The sequence below is a fragment of the Aspergillus tubingensis genome, assembly GCF_013340325.1.
Source record: "Aspergillus tubingensis WU-2223L DNA, scaffold_4, whole genome shotgun sequence".
NCBI classification, from domain to species: Eukaryota; Fungi; Ascomycota; class Eurotiomycetes; order Eurotiales; family Aspergillaceae; genus Aspergillus; species Aspergillus tubingensis.
Genome location: NW_023336278.1, coordinates 860,226 through 877,669, shown reverse-complemented (window position 1 = coordinate 877,669; position 17,444 = coordinate 860,226). Strand labels below are relative to the sequence as shown.

At 51.9% G+C, this 17,444-nt stretch overlaps 5 protein-coding genes across 5 annotated transcripts; 2 read left to right on the top strand and 3 right to left on the bottom strand.

Moving 5' to 3' along the window:
- Nucleotides 1-1,641: 1,641 nt before the first annotated feature.
- On the bottom strand, nucleotides 1,642-3,259 carry AtWU_02850 (aldehyde dehydrogenase family protein; the record flags this gene model as incomplete). Its single annotated transcript, XM_035497963.1, has 3 exons — nucleotides 1,642-2,822; nucleotides 2,879-3,078; nucleotides 3,132-3,259. The coding sequence occupies 3 exons, from the start codon at nucleotides 3,257-3,259 to the stop codon at nucleotides 1,642-1,644; spliced, it is 1,509 nt and encodes a 502-aa protein (XP_035353856.1).
- A 1,017-nt stretch (nucleotides 3,260-4,276) lies between these two features.
- Nucleotides 4,277-5,744, bottom strand: AtWU_02849 (EVE domain-containing protein; the record flags this gene model as incomplete). The annotated part of the gene is made up of 6 exons (XM_035497962.1): nucleotides 4,277-4,596; nucleotides 4,663-4,779; nucleotides 4,835-4,852; nucleotides 4,909-5,154; nucleotides 5,291-5,426; nucleotides 5,667-5,744. 6 exons carry the CDS (start codon nucleotides 5,742-5,744, stop codon nucleotides 4,277-4,279), a joined length of 915 nt encoding a protein of 304 aa, XP_035353855.1.
- Nucleotides 5,745-8,595: 2,851 nt separating this feature from the next.
- Nucleotides 8,596-9,532, top strand: AtWU_02848 (peroxiredoxin; the record flags this gene model as incomplete). Its single annotated transcript, XM_035497961.1, has 5 exons — nucleotides 8,596-8,615; nucleotides 8,688-8,796; nucleotides 8,878-9,130; nucleotides 9,187-9,439; nucleotides 9,499-9,532. 5 exons carry the CDS (start codon nucleotides 8,596-8,598, stop codon nucleotides 9,530-9,532), a joined length of 669 nt encoding a protein of 222 aa, XP_035353854.1.
- Nucleotides 9,533-11,380: 1,848 nt separating this feature from the next.
- AtWU_02847 (putative regulatory protein Ral2) lies at nucleotides 11,381-14,032 on the top strand (the record flags this gene model as incomplete). Its single annotated transcript, XM_035497960.1, has 1 exon — nucleotides 11,381-14,032. The coding sequence occupies one exon, from the start codon at nucleotides 11,381-11,383 to the stop codon at nucleotides 14,030-14,032; it is 2,652 nt and encodes an 883-aa protein (XP_035353853.1).
- Nucleotides 14,033-14,763: 731 nt separating this feature from the next.
- Nucleotides 14,764-16,303, bottom strand: AtWU_02846 (F-box domain protein; the record flags this gene model as incomplete). Its single annotated transcript, XM_035497959.1, has 2 exons — nucleotides 14,764-15,890; nucleotides 15,949-16,303. 2 exons carry the CDS (start codon nucleotides 16,301-16,303, stop codon nucleotides 14,764-14,766), a joined length of 1,482 nt encoding a protein of 493 aa, XP_035353852.1.
- Nucleotides 16,304-17,444: the final 1,141 nt, after the last annotated feature.

Genomic DNA, 17,444 nt, shown 5'->3' with positions numbered 1-17,444 from the left:
GATGATGGATAGAGTCATGATGTGTAGTGTGATATATATAATTGCATGTACATTCAATCTACACTGAAGTCATAATGGTAGTATATTTATTCTTATTAGAGTGCTATGGCGGAGTAATATATATATATATATATATATACAGATAAGAAGTGGGTGTATCACCCCCTACCTCAACATTTCGGTTGTAATTCATTTCTAATAAATAATACAAACAATGAAGAATATCAACCCCAAGAAATATAGTTACTAACCCTGCACACATGCAATGCAAGTAAGTTAAGGGATGGGGTGGGATGGGATGGGGGAATATCTACCGACATGCAGATGAATGAAACACGCACATACCACATTTATTATGTACGTATCCCACTTTTTCTTCTTACTCCTACTCTCTACATCACCATTCAAAACTTGATTTCTTCATTATACTTACTATGTTGTAACAATCCATGAAAATTATGATCATGTCTACGACCATCCCACAAACCACATGTACATGTACATGTACATGCACCCTGCACGAAGCACGAAGCACTGAGTTGTCACTTACATACCACATACCACCTACATACATACTACAAATCACACACTCTACAGTAAGTAGTGGTACATACAGTACCAACTCTCCTACATAGAGAATAGAAAAAGTATATGCAAGTAAGAAAAACTCTCAGCAGCCAAGAAAACCACCCATCTACCCCATGTAGAATCGAATCTACAACCCCCTTGCTTCCTTAACAACACTTACTCACAAGCAAGCAAACCTCGTCACTACTCACATGTGAGTAAGCCCAGTTCTTGTCCAATCGGTCTGGGGTTCCCATTATATTCTGTAATAGCATAAGCAAGGAAAGCGAAGTATAAATATGGTAAGTCAGATCAGGTACTCATGCTTTGCATTTAGAGTGTTTGGGCTTGGCGCGGGGGAGAAAGTAACTTAAAATGTTGGATTTGATTGATTGATTGCAAGGTATGTATGTATGGGTTTGAAACCGGATTTAAATCGTGACTGTTGGGTGGGTGGCTTTTTTTTGTTTGTCTTGATTGATTTTCTGATTGACTGAGTGAGTGAGATTGAAATGGTTGGGTTTGGTAGGTGCTTGGATTGTTAGGTGATGTGCATGGTGTTTATTGATGTGCAGATAAATGGACGTGCATGCTGATGTTGATTTGGGTGTGGGTATCGTGTGGAGACAGGTAAGCGAGTACTCTGTCCTAGGTATATATGCTGTGAGATCTGGTATCTGGATGTGTAACATTTGGGCTTGTTTTTAGGCTAAAAGGGTTTGTTTGTGGCGGGTTGGGTGCTACATCACGGCTTACGGTGGAATGTGAAAGATCACCCAGGCTTAGATTCACAGCCTGCTTGCCAGTTGACATGGCTGAATTATAATACATTTTTTTTTTCATCGTCAGTCAGGGTATAGTCAAGTTGGCAACAACACACCAACTTTATGTCAATCATCGGGTACACGACATGCAGCCAATGTCGCAGAGCCACATAGCATCACTCTTTCCCTTCATGCAGCGCCATCAACACAACGGTCCATCGGATGCATGTGTATGTGTTCGTCCTACCAGGCTCGTCCCACAGATCACGGTTGCAATTCATTCGTCCTCATTTGCACAAACTGTGCTCGCCTACAGCTTCGTTCCCAGGTTGACATGGACCGCTTTGACTTGTGAGTAGGCCTCCAGACCGGCCTCGCCAAGTTCGCGCCCAATTCCACTCTGCTTCACACCACCGAAAGGCACCCGGATATCGCTGTCGTTGCTGCTGTTGATCCAGACCATGCCCGCTTCAATCTCCGACGCAACCCGGTGCGCACGCTCAATGTCCTTGGTGAACAGGGCAGCGCCCAGTCCATAGGTCGTATCGTTGGCCCGTCTGACAGCCTCGTCCTCCTCCGAGAAGCTGGAGATCACAACAAACGGTCCGAAAACCTCCTCCCGGTAGATACGCATGTTGTCCTTGACGTCGGTGAAGATAGTGGGCGCAATAAAGAAACCCTTGCCGTCACCGACGTTCTTGAACGGCTCGCCACCGGCCACCAGGGTGGCTCCTTCGGACTTGCCAGCTTCGATATAAGAGAGCACGCGGTCGTACTGGGCCTTGGTGACCTGGGGACCCTGGAAGGTGTCGTCGGCAAAGGGGTCGCCCACCTTGCTGGTGTTGGCCACGGCTTCCTTGAAGAGGGCCACGAACTTGTCATAGACGGACTCGTGCACCAGGATACGAGAGGTGGCGGTGCAAACCTGTCCTTGGTTGTACATGATGCCCGCATGCGCCCACTTGGCGGCCTGGTCGAGATCGGCATCGCTGAAGACAACCAGGGGCGACTTGCCACCTGTCTCGAGCGTAATGTTCTTCAGGGTGCCTGCAGCCAACTTCATGACTTCGCGGCCAGTCAACGTCGAACCAGTGAAGGCAACCTTGTCCACCCCGGGGTGGGTCACGAGCGCACTTCCGGCTACGCGTCCAAAGCCGTTCAAGATGTTGACAACGCCTGGCGGGAAACCGGCCTCCTTGATGAGGTTGGCCAGATAGAGAACACTGAGCGGAGTCTGCTCAGCCGGCTTCAGAACCACGGTGTTTCCACAGGCCAAGGCAGGACCCAACTTCCAGGCAGCCATAGCGAGAGGGAAGTTCCAGGGGATAATCTGGCCTACGACACCAATTGGCTGAAGGAGAGTATAGGCAAACTTAGCCGGAGTGGTGCTAATCGTCTGACCATGGACCTTGTCGGCGTATCCAGCATAGTACCGGAGACAGCCGACAACCTCTCCCAGGTCATCGTTCAGCGAAACGGAGTATGGCTTTCCTAAGGGGAGTCAGTATATGATGACAGTCTTTTGGGAACAATGTGAAGCTCTTTACCATTGTCCCACGTCTCAATAGTGGCCAGCGTCTCCTTGTGCTGCTCGACCAGGTCGGCCAGCTTCAGCATCAAGGTGCCCCGTTCAGTCGGAGGCAACAACTTCCATGAGGGGTGGTTGAGGGCTTTCCGGGCAGCCTTCACAGCAATATCCACATCTTCTTCACCCGCAGCATAGACAGAAGTGATTTCCGCTTCATTGCTAGTATTGGTCAGCAGCAGTCCATGACATATACTCGGAGGGGATACACATACGAAGGGTTGATAGTAGCGAACTTCTCCCCGGACTTGGAAGCGACAAACTCGTTGTTGATGAACAGACCAACCGGCTGAGCGTATGTACGCCCATTCGGGGCTGTCAATTGTACGGACAGATCGCTCATGGTGATGGAAGAGCTATGGAAGTGATGGCGATGAGGGGAGAAGGCAACGACTGGCAGACGAGAAGAAGGGACACCACGCAGCCGCAGAGAGGAGAAGGAAAGACAGCGAAAGGGAGCGGGGAAAGAGGAGAAGGGCATCGAGGGGGAGATTTTATGTATGGACGAAGCTGAAAGGAGAGAGAGGGTTGAGGGTGATTAATGATTAGTGGTTGAAGGGAAGCCGGATGAAGCATCCCCGCCAGCGAAGGATGGAAGAGCGAATGGGAGAGGCGGCGGTGCCTCGGGCAGCCCCTCTTCGCATACACTTACTCTTCTCGATGCCATCCTTTCGCCGGTGTCCCAATCTCTGGGTCAGCATCTCCACCGGCGCAATAAACTAATCATCTCAGCTTGATAAGCTTGATTCTGCAGCTCCTCCGCACTTCTTTCCCCCATCCAGCTGGACCACCTGCTCTCCCCTCCTCGTGTGCATGCAGCTTGCGTCTTCTCCATCTCCAATCATGATTCTTCCGGGTCTTCCATTATGATCGCTTTCTCCAAGACCTCGCCACAACCCGTCGCTTCTCCGATTACTCCATAATTGATTGCATTCTTCGCTAATCCTCGGAAGCTTTTGGAGGGTTTTCTGCCGCCACCTTTGATAGATTTTCGATCTGTCGCAGAACAGAGATTCGTCAAGAATCACAAACTTATTATCGTCTCAACGTCAGCCACCCATGTTCTTTACTGGTCTAGAAGGTATCGGCCCATCTCCCTGGGGGATCTGCTAGTCTACAAGGCCTATAACGCGTCAACTAGTGGCAACATAAATAGAAAGCATCGCCAGTCAGGGCCATGCAGCCATCCGTACAAGCTGCCGGGTATAACCCGCCTGCTACGTGAATCAACCGCACCATCAGCTGCACCGAAAGAAAGAAATCCCTTGATTGTACATAAAGTAAATGCGCGTGTCGAATTCCCACAAGAGTAAGTTGATCATCCCAAAAGCCCGACAACAAAATGAAATCCCTTTATCCTTTACTCGCTTGATTCAGGCTCCTCGCCTTCGGCGCTGTCATCTTTCGAAGCTTCGGCGTTTGTCTTGGCCTCGTTTTCCTCCGCTACCCCCATGATAAACGCCCATTCTGTGACGCTTACTGGTGTCACACTCAGCCGGGACTGCTTCAGCACCTGCATGTTTTCAAGAGCCCGTACGGACTGTGCATATGATTTGAGATCGTTCAACGTAATCATTTTGTTGAACTTGCGCCGGAACTCTACGTGGACCACCTGCCACTTGGGATCGTCTCGGTTCGACTTCTCGTCGTAGTATGGGTGGGCGGGATCGAAGGCCGACTCTGAATGCGAACGCCGTATTAGCTGATCCTGTCTTGTCCAGTAAGGGCTAATGCGTCAAGACTAACCATCCGGTGAATGCTCCTTGACAATCTCCATGATACCCGCAATCCCTGGCACCTTGCAGTTGGAGTGGTAGAAGAAGGCGAGATCACCCTTCTTCATGTCGCGGATGTGTTTTTGTGCTGTTTTGCTTGTGAGCCAGAAGGCTAGCTTGCTACTGCCAATGGCCTCACTTACCAACGGGGTTACGCACACCTACTGGGTGATCAGCAGACAAATTAATCATTCAAGGCCCTATGATGGAAACGTACCGTCCCATGGCTCCGGCTCCTTACGGGCAGCCAAGTCATCAATGGAGAATTTTACATCAACACCTTTCTCCAGTCGCGAATCCGGCTCGGCCTTCATCAACCAGTATGAGCGCCCTTCGAAGGGTGTGGTATCGACCGTCTCTGTTTTCGTTGTTGATGGGGTAGGTTCGGTTCCATTTTCGACTGGGGTCTTCCTTGGCCTGCCCCGTTTGCCTTGCTTGGGGGTTGTAGACTTTGAGGGAGTAGCTAGTGTATGTCAGCAATTTCCGTAGAAAAAATCATACCGAACGCATCATCTATGGAAGAATGGAATGACAAGAGGAACGGTATGGGGTTTGTCCGTAAAAGCATCAGAGATATGGGACGCAAGGAGGGAACTGACGGGCATTCGGATCTTTACGAGGACGGCCACGGCCTCTTTTGGGGCCGTCAGGGCGCTTGGGAGTACTACCCTCAGGATACTTCCTGGGACGGCCCCTCTTTCTCTTTTCGCCGGTAGCCGGTGTGTCGGGCGCGGCCTATGTGAAAAACGAAGAATGATTAGTTTTGTCTGAACGTGAAACTTTGGAAAACATAATCGTTTGTTCGTGCATTTTGGATGTAACATCGACGCTTCCAATCATTGGGGAAGGGGAGCGAATGACGCCGTGATTAGCCAGTGGGCGGCGATCGTGTATTGGACGGGCCGACTGGTCTGGTAGAAGGGCGCGCTACCTCGTGGGTAGTATTAATGAACTTGTAGATAGGCAAAGGCTTACCACTCTCTTCGCAGCAGGGGACTCGGCTTCCTCGGCGATTGACGCGCTCTCCGACTTGCGTTTCCTTTGGGGTGCCATGTTTGGTTGGTAGGTTGATGGGGGGGGGATGTTTATCTGTGCGATAAGATCCACGGGAGTTTTGGGGGGGGGGGAGGCAAGAGAGAGACGGAACAAAGATCGAATGGACGGTCAGAAAAGGACAAGAGCAGATGAAGACAACAAAGAAATCAGCCAGTCAGGAGCCAGCCAGCGGGGAAGCGCTGGGGGACTTGGGACACGAGGATCCAGACGCGCCTAGAAGTGTGAAAGCCAGCCAGTCAGTCAATCCAGTATAGGAAAGCTTATGAAGGAACCGATGCGGAAATGGGTGTTTGCAAAGGTTAGCAACGGAGACTAACCAAGGTACGGACCAGCTGTCTGTTCCGACAGTCGAAGGGAACGATTAGACACGACAGGACGCGGTTCTAGGCACGCACTGGGCAAGAATCATAACAGGACCGCGATGGGTGAAGCTCTGGTTGCGGACGAGTGGACGGGTCGAGCTTCTCGGGACGCGCGGTGGAGCCCCCTTAGGCGCTCCGCTGGGGTCACGTGGCTGTGCTCGCGGAGATTCAGGTACCCTCACCGAGCAAAACTATAACTGATGATTATTAACTCCGTAGGCGCAGGAACAGGCAGGAGAATAAAACTGCACGCAGCATATACCCCTGTCATAGTTTGATGGAATTGTGCTACCCTGCCAGTTGGAACGATGCACCCGACTACAGGCAAGCTCGTGCCGTCAATACCAAATCACTGTATGGTGTAGGCCACTCATGACCATGATTTTGCTTAACTTTCAATCTGTACTACCAGCTACACCACCAACTATTTGGCACTATCTCAATAATGATTCGCTAGTGCCCAAATATACAGCCCCCGCTAGGCTGAAGGCATTTTATATGCCCTTTTAACGCCATGATTGGCCAGAAATCTCGGAGACTCCCACAATCAGGAGTCAGGATACCTTGACTCTCTAGTAGTATTCTGTCAATTTGATAAGTTGGTCAACAGATAGGTTCAAAGAGATTTCAATTTCCAAGTTGATGGATTCTCTCATAGTGTACTCCATCCACTCTATACCTCTAATCTCTCGGTTTTGCAAAAACCAGGAGCAGGAACCTGTCTTATGTTGCTTCGATCGGAAGGCGGGAAGTATATCCCATGTTGCGAAGATAATGTCCGGTTTGTAGTGACTCAAAGAGAAACTTTCTCCCCGTCATCGGACACCCTCACCTTCTCAAAAGGGGGGTTGGCGTGAACTGTCCTGCAAGCTCCAGAAGTGATTTCAATGCGGAGAGTACACTTTGAGGAAACTTAGCGTCGCGCAAAGCTACCATTCGGCCAGATATCGCTGCTCGATCTCTTTGAAGAACATATCAGGATCAAAAGGTCATATGTGGGTGGAGAGCCATTGGCATGTTTTGAGAGAGGTGAATTATTTGCCAGACTTGCGCGATATGTTGACCGTTATATGCAGATTGTAGGCGGATTGGTACCCGACCAGGAAAAAATGATGACTTTGCTCGAAGGAGAAAACTGATGGTATTCGGTAGGAAATTGCGCCATTGTCACTGATTCAGCCCTGCAGATTTGGTCGCAAATGCCTCCGAACGGATACTTAGTGTACACAGTGAGCATGCCATCCCGGCAATGACTGTAGGGAAGGCCCTCCACACCCAAGCCATGAGAAGTCTTTCTCTTGTTGGAATAAAAATTCAAGTATCAGATAAGTCACTTGCAATTCCATACTCCGTGATAGCGTTTAACGACTGAGTCATGGCAATGTTTTCCTTTCTAGCTTCGGGGTCAGTATAAGTTTGGCACCTGGGTTTCCGTCGCCAAAACTTCGCACAGGGGTGAGTGCTGGTAGTTCGATCTTGGTAAGCTCCCAAATAAACTGCTCCGGGTGATTCTAGTGATTATGTATGCGGCGCTATGGGCAAAACTCTTTTCTGCAAATGCTTCTCATGATGGCGCCCTTGGCTCGGGCATCACTTACTGTAATGGTAGTGTGTAGGCTGTAGTTGATCAAGTAGTCGCCAGGAGGATGGGTAAGACGACACGCACAATTGCGCCATCATTCAACACCACCATTGGCCCCAAGCGAACACTATTGTCGGCCGAGCCACTTTCTTGCAAGGTAGTCGGCCGACAGCTCTCGGGTGAGAAGAGGGTTGTAACGCTAGAAAGCGGCAGAGACGAACAAACAGAGTTGGGCACGCAGCAGCCAGTGTGTGGTAGTAGTCATAACATTGATTTGGACGATGATAGAGATAGTAAGTAGTATTAGCAGAAACTATCTATAGAAGAAGATTAGAAGAGGAGGATGAACAAGAGGATTGGCCTCGCACGGTTCCTCCCCTCCTCCTATAGTTTGGGAACAATGCCGGGACTAGAGGACGGTACATGAGTTAAGGTCGATGGTTCGTGCCTTGGGGAGTCCAATCTCGCCATGGGATTCTGGTTGAATCTCCCCAAAAACATCCCGGACGGGGGAGGGGCATTTCCCAATGCGGATGACGCTAAACATCCCACCTGGAATGAGCTCATGTGGGTCCAATCAGAGCTGTTCTGCCCCCTGGGCGGTGGCAGATTGCGTGATCAAGATCGCCCTCCCAGCGGCTGTCATTCGTTGGAGGGGCATCAAGCTGTGGTTCTGGTTCAATGTGGATGGTGTCCCCCCTCTGCCTCGTAGCTCCATCCCCGTTCCATTCACGGGCTCCTCGTCTCCTGGTTCCCCGACCTCGGGCCTCATCGGGGGTATATTTAGAACTCCCAACTTCCTCCGTTGCATTCATCTTCTCCTGCTTCCTACTCATCTTTCTTTCCCTACCTATCTAATCAAAAAGTTCATACCCACCCCTCTACACCTCCCCTCACTTTCACAATGGCCCAGGAACGTGCTCCGTAAGTGCTATCCAACACGATGTGACTGTATCCCCTCACTCGGGCCAATTCTGACATGCCACTTTCTCACAGTCTCCGTCTCGGCTCCGTTGCCCCCAACTTCGAAGCCGACTCCTCCAACGGCCCTATCTCTTTCCACGACTTCATTGGCGACAGCTGGGCTATCCTGTTCTCCCACCCCGTTAGTTCTCTCCCTGCACCGTTGTGGATACCATGATGAAGCAAAGATACAGCTGAGCTAACAATTCTGCAATTGGCATAGGATGACTTCACTCCCATTTGCACCACTGAGCTTGGTGCTTTCGCCAAGCTCGAGCCTGAGTTCACTGCTCGTGGCGTCAAGCTCATCGGTCTGAGCGCCAACGGCACCGAGTCCCACCACGCCTGGATCAAGGATATCGATGAGGTCAACGGCTCGAACCTCAAGTTCCCCATCATCTCCGACCCCGAGCGCAAGGTTGCCTACCTGTACGACATGGTCGACTACCAGGACACCACCAACGTTGACGCCAAGGGTGAGCCATTCATAGTCCTAGAGTGACGCCGTGAGGACGCTGCTAACATATTCCAGGCATGGCTCTCACCATCCGTTCCGTCTTCATCATCGACCCCAGCAAGAAGATCCGTCTGATCATGTCCTACCCCGCCTCCACTGGTCGTAACACCGCTGAGGTCCTCCGTGTTGTCGACGCTCTGCAGACCACTGACAAGCACGGTGTCACCTGCCCCATCAACTGGCTCCCTGGTGACGACGTTGTCATCCCCCCTCCCGTCTCCACTGAGGACGCTCAGAAGAAGTTCGGTGACATCCGCATTGTCAAGCCGTAAGTTGTCCAATACACTCGCTTAAAGAGATGTTACGGTCGCTAACGCGATGGACTAGTTACCTTCGCTTCACCTCCCTCAAGAAGGAGTAAATTAAGGCAGATTATGACAATGTCCCGCCGATTCTCGTCAACTCAATCTCATACAGATGGGTGGCGTACCGATCATGATAACTAAAACATGTTGTGACGGGGTTGGTAGAGGGAACGCGGTATGAAAGTTATGGCTATGATGTGTAATAGTTTGATACCTCATGACAAACAAATCGATTAACGATCTCCAAATTATATCCCCAAGACGGGCAGGGTTCGCCTTGGCTAATAAATAACTGTATCGCATAAAGCTCCTGCATGTTGGGGACCTCCACGCAGGAACCGTGTCCGCGGTGCTTTGGTTCCTGCATGGCGCACCTTAGAGGATCCTTTCGCTGTCCACACACGGCGACTGGTAGCATGATCAACAGTAGTCTGGCCCCGTTCGAGTGGCGATATGGAGCTGAAGTCCCGTCCTGCATGATGATCCTGGTCGCGAACGGCTGAAAGGCCAGCAGAAGGGCAGAATGCGTTGCCGGTGCCGTGCCTCGAATAAAAGCCCGTAAACACCCCGAGAATGCATAAAAGGGAAAATATACTGCTAAATAGGATGTGAGCATACAAGGAGCAAATATGAGTTATCTGACTGTGTACGATGATCAATCATCCGACAGTCGCTGAGCCTCATAACATTTTTGGTTCATACACAATGGCATGCAGGTTTCGGACTGTCAGATTTTCGTGCTTACCCCTCTTCCTCCCAACCCACTGACTAGTTGTTTTACCAATTTTTCTGGTCAATGTTCACACTGTCATGGGGCCGAGGCTCTGGATCGATCACAGGGACCGTAAACCTGTACTTCAAAAGAAGGTGCGTCGTGGTGTCCTTAGTCGTCGATAGCTTTTGCCTGCCAAACACAGGATATTCAACTCCGAGAATCAAAGCTGTATGCCTGATATTCGACTACCTGGCCAGAAGAGTGCGACGAGTATTTGAATACTGGCGGTGCTATCGTGACGGACCCCCAAGTGTGCTATAAATAACAATTTAAACTGGTGAGAGGAACCTTCCCGTTCTGGTTTGACATCATGGTTCTTTCCTCAAAAGGTGCTGATACCTCAACTCTGAAACAGGTTCGCCCCCCCTCCTTCCCTTACACTTTGAGTTTGACCTGTCAGAGGAATTGACTTTCCCAGGGTTGGGTTGCATATTCTGCAAACCCTCTCCCCTTTAGACACCTTTCTCCACTGTGATCTGACCCAGTAGTGCCTGGACCGTTTAACGGGTAACCGCCAACCAACTAGTGACAAGGTAGCGAGACCGCCTTGAACCCGCACTTCACTTCCACCAACCCCCGTCTTTCTTCTTTCCCTCAATCGTGTTTCCTCGATCGGGCTTCTTCAGTGACGTGATCGGTGGTTCATCCCTTGCAGCAATTCCATCCTTCGGTCAAGAGCCTCTTGGTCCCACCTCCTTGCCTATTCCCCTCGTCCAGGTTGCGGCAGCGGCGGGGAAAGCCAGCGAGTGCCTCTGACGGATTTCGCCTTTTCCGCCCGCCCCCTGATCTGGTCGCACTACCCCGGTCCGATTTAGACCTCGAAGATCGCCCCAAACCCTTTCGTTTCGCTCTCATATCGTGCCCGTGCGGCTTCACTTGTCCAAATCCGTGCCTAGTCGTGATATCTGGGTGTGATGATACTCTGTCGAATCGAGATCCCTCTAGCGCCATACCAGAGATAAGTCATTTGAGGGTTGGAAACTGTCGTGATTTTGGAAAGACACCTCTTTGGATTTTTTGGATACCCGGACACAGTTGGTTTTATGAGAGCTCGCTTGGGCGCACGATTGGAAGGACGATAGTTGGTTTCTGTGGAATTGTTTAGGTGGAGGATTCATATACCGCCAAGATGATGTCCAGAAGCCAGTCGAGCTTGGGCTTCATGGACGCGGGGAGGGATGATTCCTCTGCGTCAGGCGCTCAACCTGGACATCAAGCGCCACCGTCCAACTCGGGTCCCATCAACCTGTCAGGTTTGGTGTGCAATGTGCGCCGAACAACTGGCAGGGAACCGCATCCGTTGGTCGGGGCCACCACGACTATCCTGGGCGATAAGCTTTACGTGTTCGGTGGTCGTGTCCTATCTAAAAGTCGCCCGCAATTGACGTCGGACATATACGAGCTGGACTTGATCCGGCGTCACTGGACGAAGATTGAGACCACCGGCGACATCCCCCGTCCGCGGTACTTCCACAGTGTCTGCGCTCTGGGTGATCATAAGTTGGTGTGCTATGGCGGCATGTCGCCTGCACTGAACGTGTCAAAGGAGCCCGCCAGTAATGGCTCAGGTGGACAGGAAGCACAGCCAGAAGTGGTGGTCATGTCTGATATTCACATTTTCGATGTACCATCTCGGACGTGGACCCGTGTTCCTGCCACAGACTCGCCTCAGGGACGTTATGCACACTGCGCGACCATTTTGCCTTCAAGTGCCCATTTCACCTCCGCCACTGCTCCACTTTCGGCAATTCACCACAACCCCGCGTCGTCAAATCCGCACCAGGGATCGATCGGGGTGGATATCGACGGATTTGGAGGGGCGGAAATGGTGGTTGTAGGAGGGCAAGATAGCTCCAACCACTATATCGAACAGATTAGCGTGTTTAACCTACGTAGCCTGAAGTGGACCAGTACCACTCACCTGGGGCGAAGCTGCGGTGCCTATCGGAGTGTGGTTGCTCCCTTGGTAGGCATGAATGTTTCCGACATCGGGTCTGCCGCAGACGATGGTGAGGCGCAGGAGCCGTTAGACGATTCGCAGGTCGAGGGCTGTCCGATGTTGGTCTATTCTAACTACAACTTCCTGGATGTGAAGCTGGAGCTTCAGGTGCGCCTCCCCGATGGTCGCCTGATCGAGAAGCCCATGCAGAGCCAGGCGTCGCCTCCTGGCTTGAGGTTCCCCAACGGAGGAGTCATCAACGGTCATTTCGTCGTGAGCGGAACCTACCTGACTTCGTCGAAGCAAGAATACGCGCTCTGGGCCCTCGACCTGAGAACCCTCACCTGGGGTCGCATTGATGCCGGCGGCTCTGTGTTCGGACATGGCAGCTGGAACCGTGGAATTCTGTGGCCGAGAAGGAATACCTTTGTTATTCTGGGTCACCGGAAGCGCAGCTTGGTCGAGGACTACAACCATCGTCGCATCAACTTCTCCCACGTGTGTATGGTCGAGCTTGAAGCGTTTGGGCTCTACAACAATGCGTGCCGGACCACGCCCACATCGGGATACATCTCATACAGCGCCCCGGCAGTCCCTGCATCAATGCAGCACAAATTAACCAAATTAACCTCGGGCGGACGGCCGTTTACCTCCGCGTCCGACGAACTAGGCAGACTCGCCCAGTCTCTGCCTGAAATGGCCGATATGGAACTACAGGCGGTTGGAGGCGAGCGCATCCCCGTGAACTCACGCATCCTGACTCGCAGATGGGGCCCTTACTTTATCCAGCTTCTTCGCGAGTCCTGTGATAGCGGGATTGCCGAGACTGCCACATTACGTCCAGCCGTTGCCATGTATCCCAGTCGCAACTCGAGCATCACGATCACCCCGTCGCTGGGGCAAAACAGCAATTATTCCAATTCCAGCACCCTTGTCAGCAACCGCTCAGTCACCTCAAAGTCCTTGTTAGCGAACCTTGAGATACCCTCTGCGCATAGCCTTTCCCCTACCTCTCGTCCTCGTGTGCTTTACCTCCCCCATACCGTCCTCACTCTTCAAGTCCTCGTCTACTATTTCTACACCTCGTCTCTCCCCCCCGCCGGCTCTCCCCTCTGTACTCCGCAAATCCTCTGCTCCCTCCTCCAACTCGCCCGCCCCTACCAAGTCGACGGCCTCCTCGAAGCCACCGTCGAGCGCCTCCACCAAGTTCTCGACGGAAGAAACGCCGCTGCCGTCTTCAACGCCGCCGCAATGGCCGCCGGCGGTGGCCGAGGCACCGGCTTCACAAGTGGCCCCGGCGGCACCCTGGAAGCGCTGAACGGCGCCCACGCCGGCAACGAATCCTCCTCCGGTACCGGAACCACCACCTCCCAGAGCCACCTCACCTCCGATTCCTCCGACACCGAACACGGCACCTCCGCCCTCTCCGTGGCCAGCAGCGCCAGCGGCGTGATGGGCTCACGCGGCATCCCCCTTCGCATCAACACCAACATCTTCAGCCGCCGGCACCGCAGCAACGCCGGCGTAGACCGCGACCGCGAAGACTCCATGAGCAACGCCAGTATTTCCACCTCCGCCTCCACCAACACCAGCTTCGACCACTCCGACTCCGAAATGGGCGGCGACCCCACCCGTCCGTCCCACCACCGCCGCAACACGGACGCAGAACTCCGTCCCGAACGCGAGATCTGGACCGGCGACCTCAGCAGCGTCATCGGTCTTCAGAAGCGCGGTCTCCGCGGTCTCATGGAAGGTCGTCGCCTCCGGGAACGCAACACCAAACCTGCTGGCGCAGCGGATCATGTTGCAACTGCTGCTGCTGCTCCACCGCCTGGTGCGTAGATATCTCAAAGCCACATACATACATTCATGTACAGTTTCAGTCGCGGGTAGGGGAAGGAACAGGAAGGAGAAAGAGGGGAAGAGGGAAAGGGAGAATAATGATGAACGATGAACGATGATGTGTTATATTGCATTGATCATTGGGATCCTCTGTCATTTCTATTCATCTTGTCTATCTATCTAGTCACACTTACTACAACCACATACTACCATTTTTACTGCAGGAAGGGGAGACAAGGTGGTTGATGATTTGTCTTTCCACTTATCTATCTATTTATCTATCATCTACTCAATACATAGATTTCTTTTCTCTTCCTTTGATTCAACTCTATCTTTGAGCCCATCAATCCTTTCTTGGTTTACCTCCCGTTAATTGATAATTCCCCCGTGTCTTTCTAACATTCCATTTATTCTATCTTCGCATAACTCTTGACTAGTGTTTTGAATGCTTACTCATGTGTATTTGTGGGTTGTAAGTGTTCGTTTTCATGCTTACTATTCTTTTTGATCAGGTGGTATCATTACGGATACAACGCTACCATAATACTCTGTACTAAGGTCTTCTGCTCACTCAGACTCTTGTGGTTAACTAGTATACGAGCGAGCGCGGCATACATACTTGCTTCGGAACCGGATTTACGGCTAAAAATGCGACTAACTTTCCATATCGCTTCAGAGAAACCAACTGAACTTAACATATGCAAAATGAACAAATTCGTAACGACATGACATTAAACCCTTCTGTGGACATTACTTCGTTGACTGGACAAAACCCATGCTTCCCACAGTAACCTCTGGTCGTGGCTTACGCTCTCTCCATTGTCTCCTAATACGTCGGACGTGTGTCCGCGCAGTTGTTCAAGCGTGGCATCGGAAAAGGAGCGGCGGGTTTTTCCTGGTGGGCTACTGTTTGAGTAGTCCATGTTGAGGAAGGCCTTGTGCGGGGCCATGTCGGGCGTGGGTTGTACGACGATGGCAAGTGTCGGCGTTTGAGAACTGCCGGCACCGGGTCCGGCAGCGTCAGCGTGGTGGTGGGCATTGGCGTTGGCGTCGAAATGGCTGGTGTAGTCAATTCCACGCAGGTCTATGCGTTCAAGAAGGTCCATTTCGTCATGTAAGACGCTAAGAACGTCGCGCCATCGTCCACCAGGGCGGAGATAGACGTTGGCTAGTCGGACGTTGCGAAGCTGGCGCCTGTGTCGACGGATGAAGGCGATGATTTCTTCCGAGCCGAGGCGCCAGCCTTGGATACTGAGGGTCCGGAGTCTCTTCCACTGGACGTGGTGGAAAATTTGCTCTAACGCGAGGTCCAGTGGCGCATTGGTAGGGAAGCCTAAATGAATGGTTGTGAGATTTTTGGCAGCTAGAAAGAAGTCATGGAAGACGTTGGACAGCGTCTCCATGTATGTGGATAGCTTGGCTGCGGAGTGGAAAGTAACATCCAAGCTCGCCAGTCGTGCGCCCAGTGCGGAAAGGCTGGTGGATGGAGCTTGCAGCAATCTCACGGTTGCTTCCGGGCTGATCTGCGGCCCGACAAATCTCACTGAGTTACAGTTGGACTCTAGTAACGAGATGCTCAGGCTGGTGACAGCTCTGGTGCAGGCGGGTTCCCAGTCCAGACGCGTTGTTCTTCCCAACGAGCGCTCGCGTATGTGGTCTAGCAATTGTTCGTCTGCTCCATCTTGCAACCGGAGGAGTTTGACTTGTTGTAGGGAAGAAAAAGCTGCTATCGCCCGTCGCAATAAACGGAGATCAAGGTTTGAATCGAGTATGTATTTTTGATCATCGAGCCGACGCCGGTGGATGGATGAAACGGGAAGGTTATCTACATCGACCCCATCCAGGATGTGGGACCAACCTATATGATCATCAGCTTCATGCGCGCAACATCCCGGGCGGGTCTGCAGAGACGGTACCGCTTCCTTGGTAGAAGGGTCGCACCATGTACGTGAAATATCTGACATGACAGGCTAGCTGCATGTTCAGAAGGTCCTCCAACCTTCGGAATTCGTCGGATGAAAATCTGAGTACAAAACTGGTGAATTTCCGGGGTGTACCGATGCGCTTGAATCTTCTGCAGACGAGTCTGAATCGATCCAACTCGGACTTTTCACCGAAGGCATGAGCCGTGCCATTGTCGGAGTCGCGAGACGAGCCTTGCGGAGTTGTCGGGGAGGGCTCGGGAGATAGATTGTCTGAACCCAAAAGGTACGAAAGTATATCACTGATCAACTCGTCTGCCAAGTCTTCAATGTTTCGAGGTCTCTCCATGGTTTTCGCACAGCGAAGCAGCCGCGTGGTCGGCTGCTATGGTCACTCGCACCAACATGGAAACCAGCCCAGGTACGAGAGGGGTATGGCAAACAACGATGCGCCAGGTCGGAGGTTCAGGAAGAAAGAGAAGAGCAGGAAGGGACTGACCCTGATTATATGGACAGGGAATCGACGAGAGAATAAGCAAAGAGTGACAGCAGACAGCCGGGAGGTTTTTAAAGGATCATGACCACAAAAAAATAAAATGAGGCGCAAAAAGTTCGAAAAAGAAAAAAAAGGAGAGCAGAAAAAGAAATTAAGAGTTGGAGAAAGGAAGGACGAAAGTGATACATCCCCTCTCACACTCCCAGCACATTCTCTATCGACTGCAGAGTAGACGGCGGGCCACAGGTAGAGCGCTTGCAGCAAGTGAACCTGTCTGACAAGATTTAGAGCGTCCCACCGCGACAATCCCTAATCCCGTCATTCGAGTCGACTGGGGGGGTTTCACCTCCGGGTATCTCGCCAGGACCATCAGAAGACGCCCCAGTTTGATCAGACGACAGGATATTGGCTGAGAGAGCTGGCACACAGGGGTCACATGATCGAAACAGTATGCGGATATCCAGCGCGAACCTGCAGGAGGGAATCTAGTAGGAAACAAAAGTGACGGAGAGGATTGGTAGGGAAGGACGACGACAGCTGGCTGGACCGGGGATAAGGGAAGGAGGAGGGAGGGAGGGAGGGAGGGGAGTGGGTAAGAGGGAAAATGATGCGACATGAGAGTCTGTTACGTGCAGACGCCCACCAGAGTTGCAGCAAAAGGAACCCCGCCTGGAAAGAACGCGAATCAATGGCGGCCTGTCGTTCCCAAGCCTAGATCGTCCCTGCTTGCGACTGGCGAGTTGCGCACGGCATTTATTCCCTCCTTCTGCCCCATCTCCGTGAGCCTAGCGCATTGGAGCTGCTCCATCAAACCGGGGGGTGCTAGCAGCAGGACTAGTACTTAGCAGCACGGTATCGAGATTGCAGAACTGGATCGGAATCGCCAACAATGGCATTGCGTTGGTCCGGACTGGAAAGCCTCGCGTGGGGATGTTGTGAGGGAAAGGATCATCAGCCCCTAAAACACTCTGGGCCAGTAGCCCCCGAGTCCAGG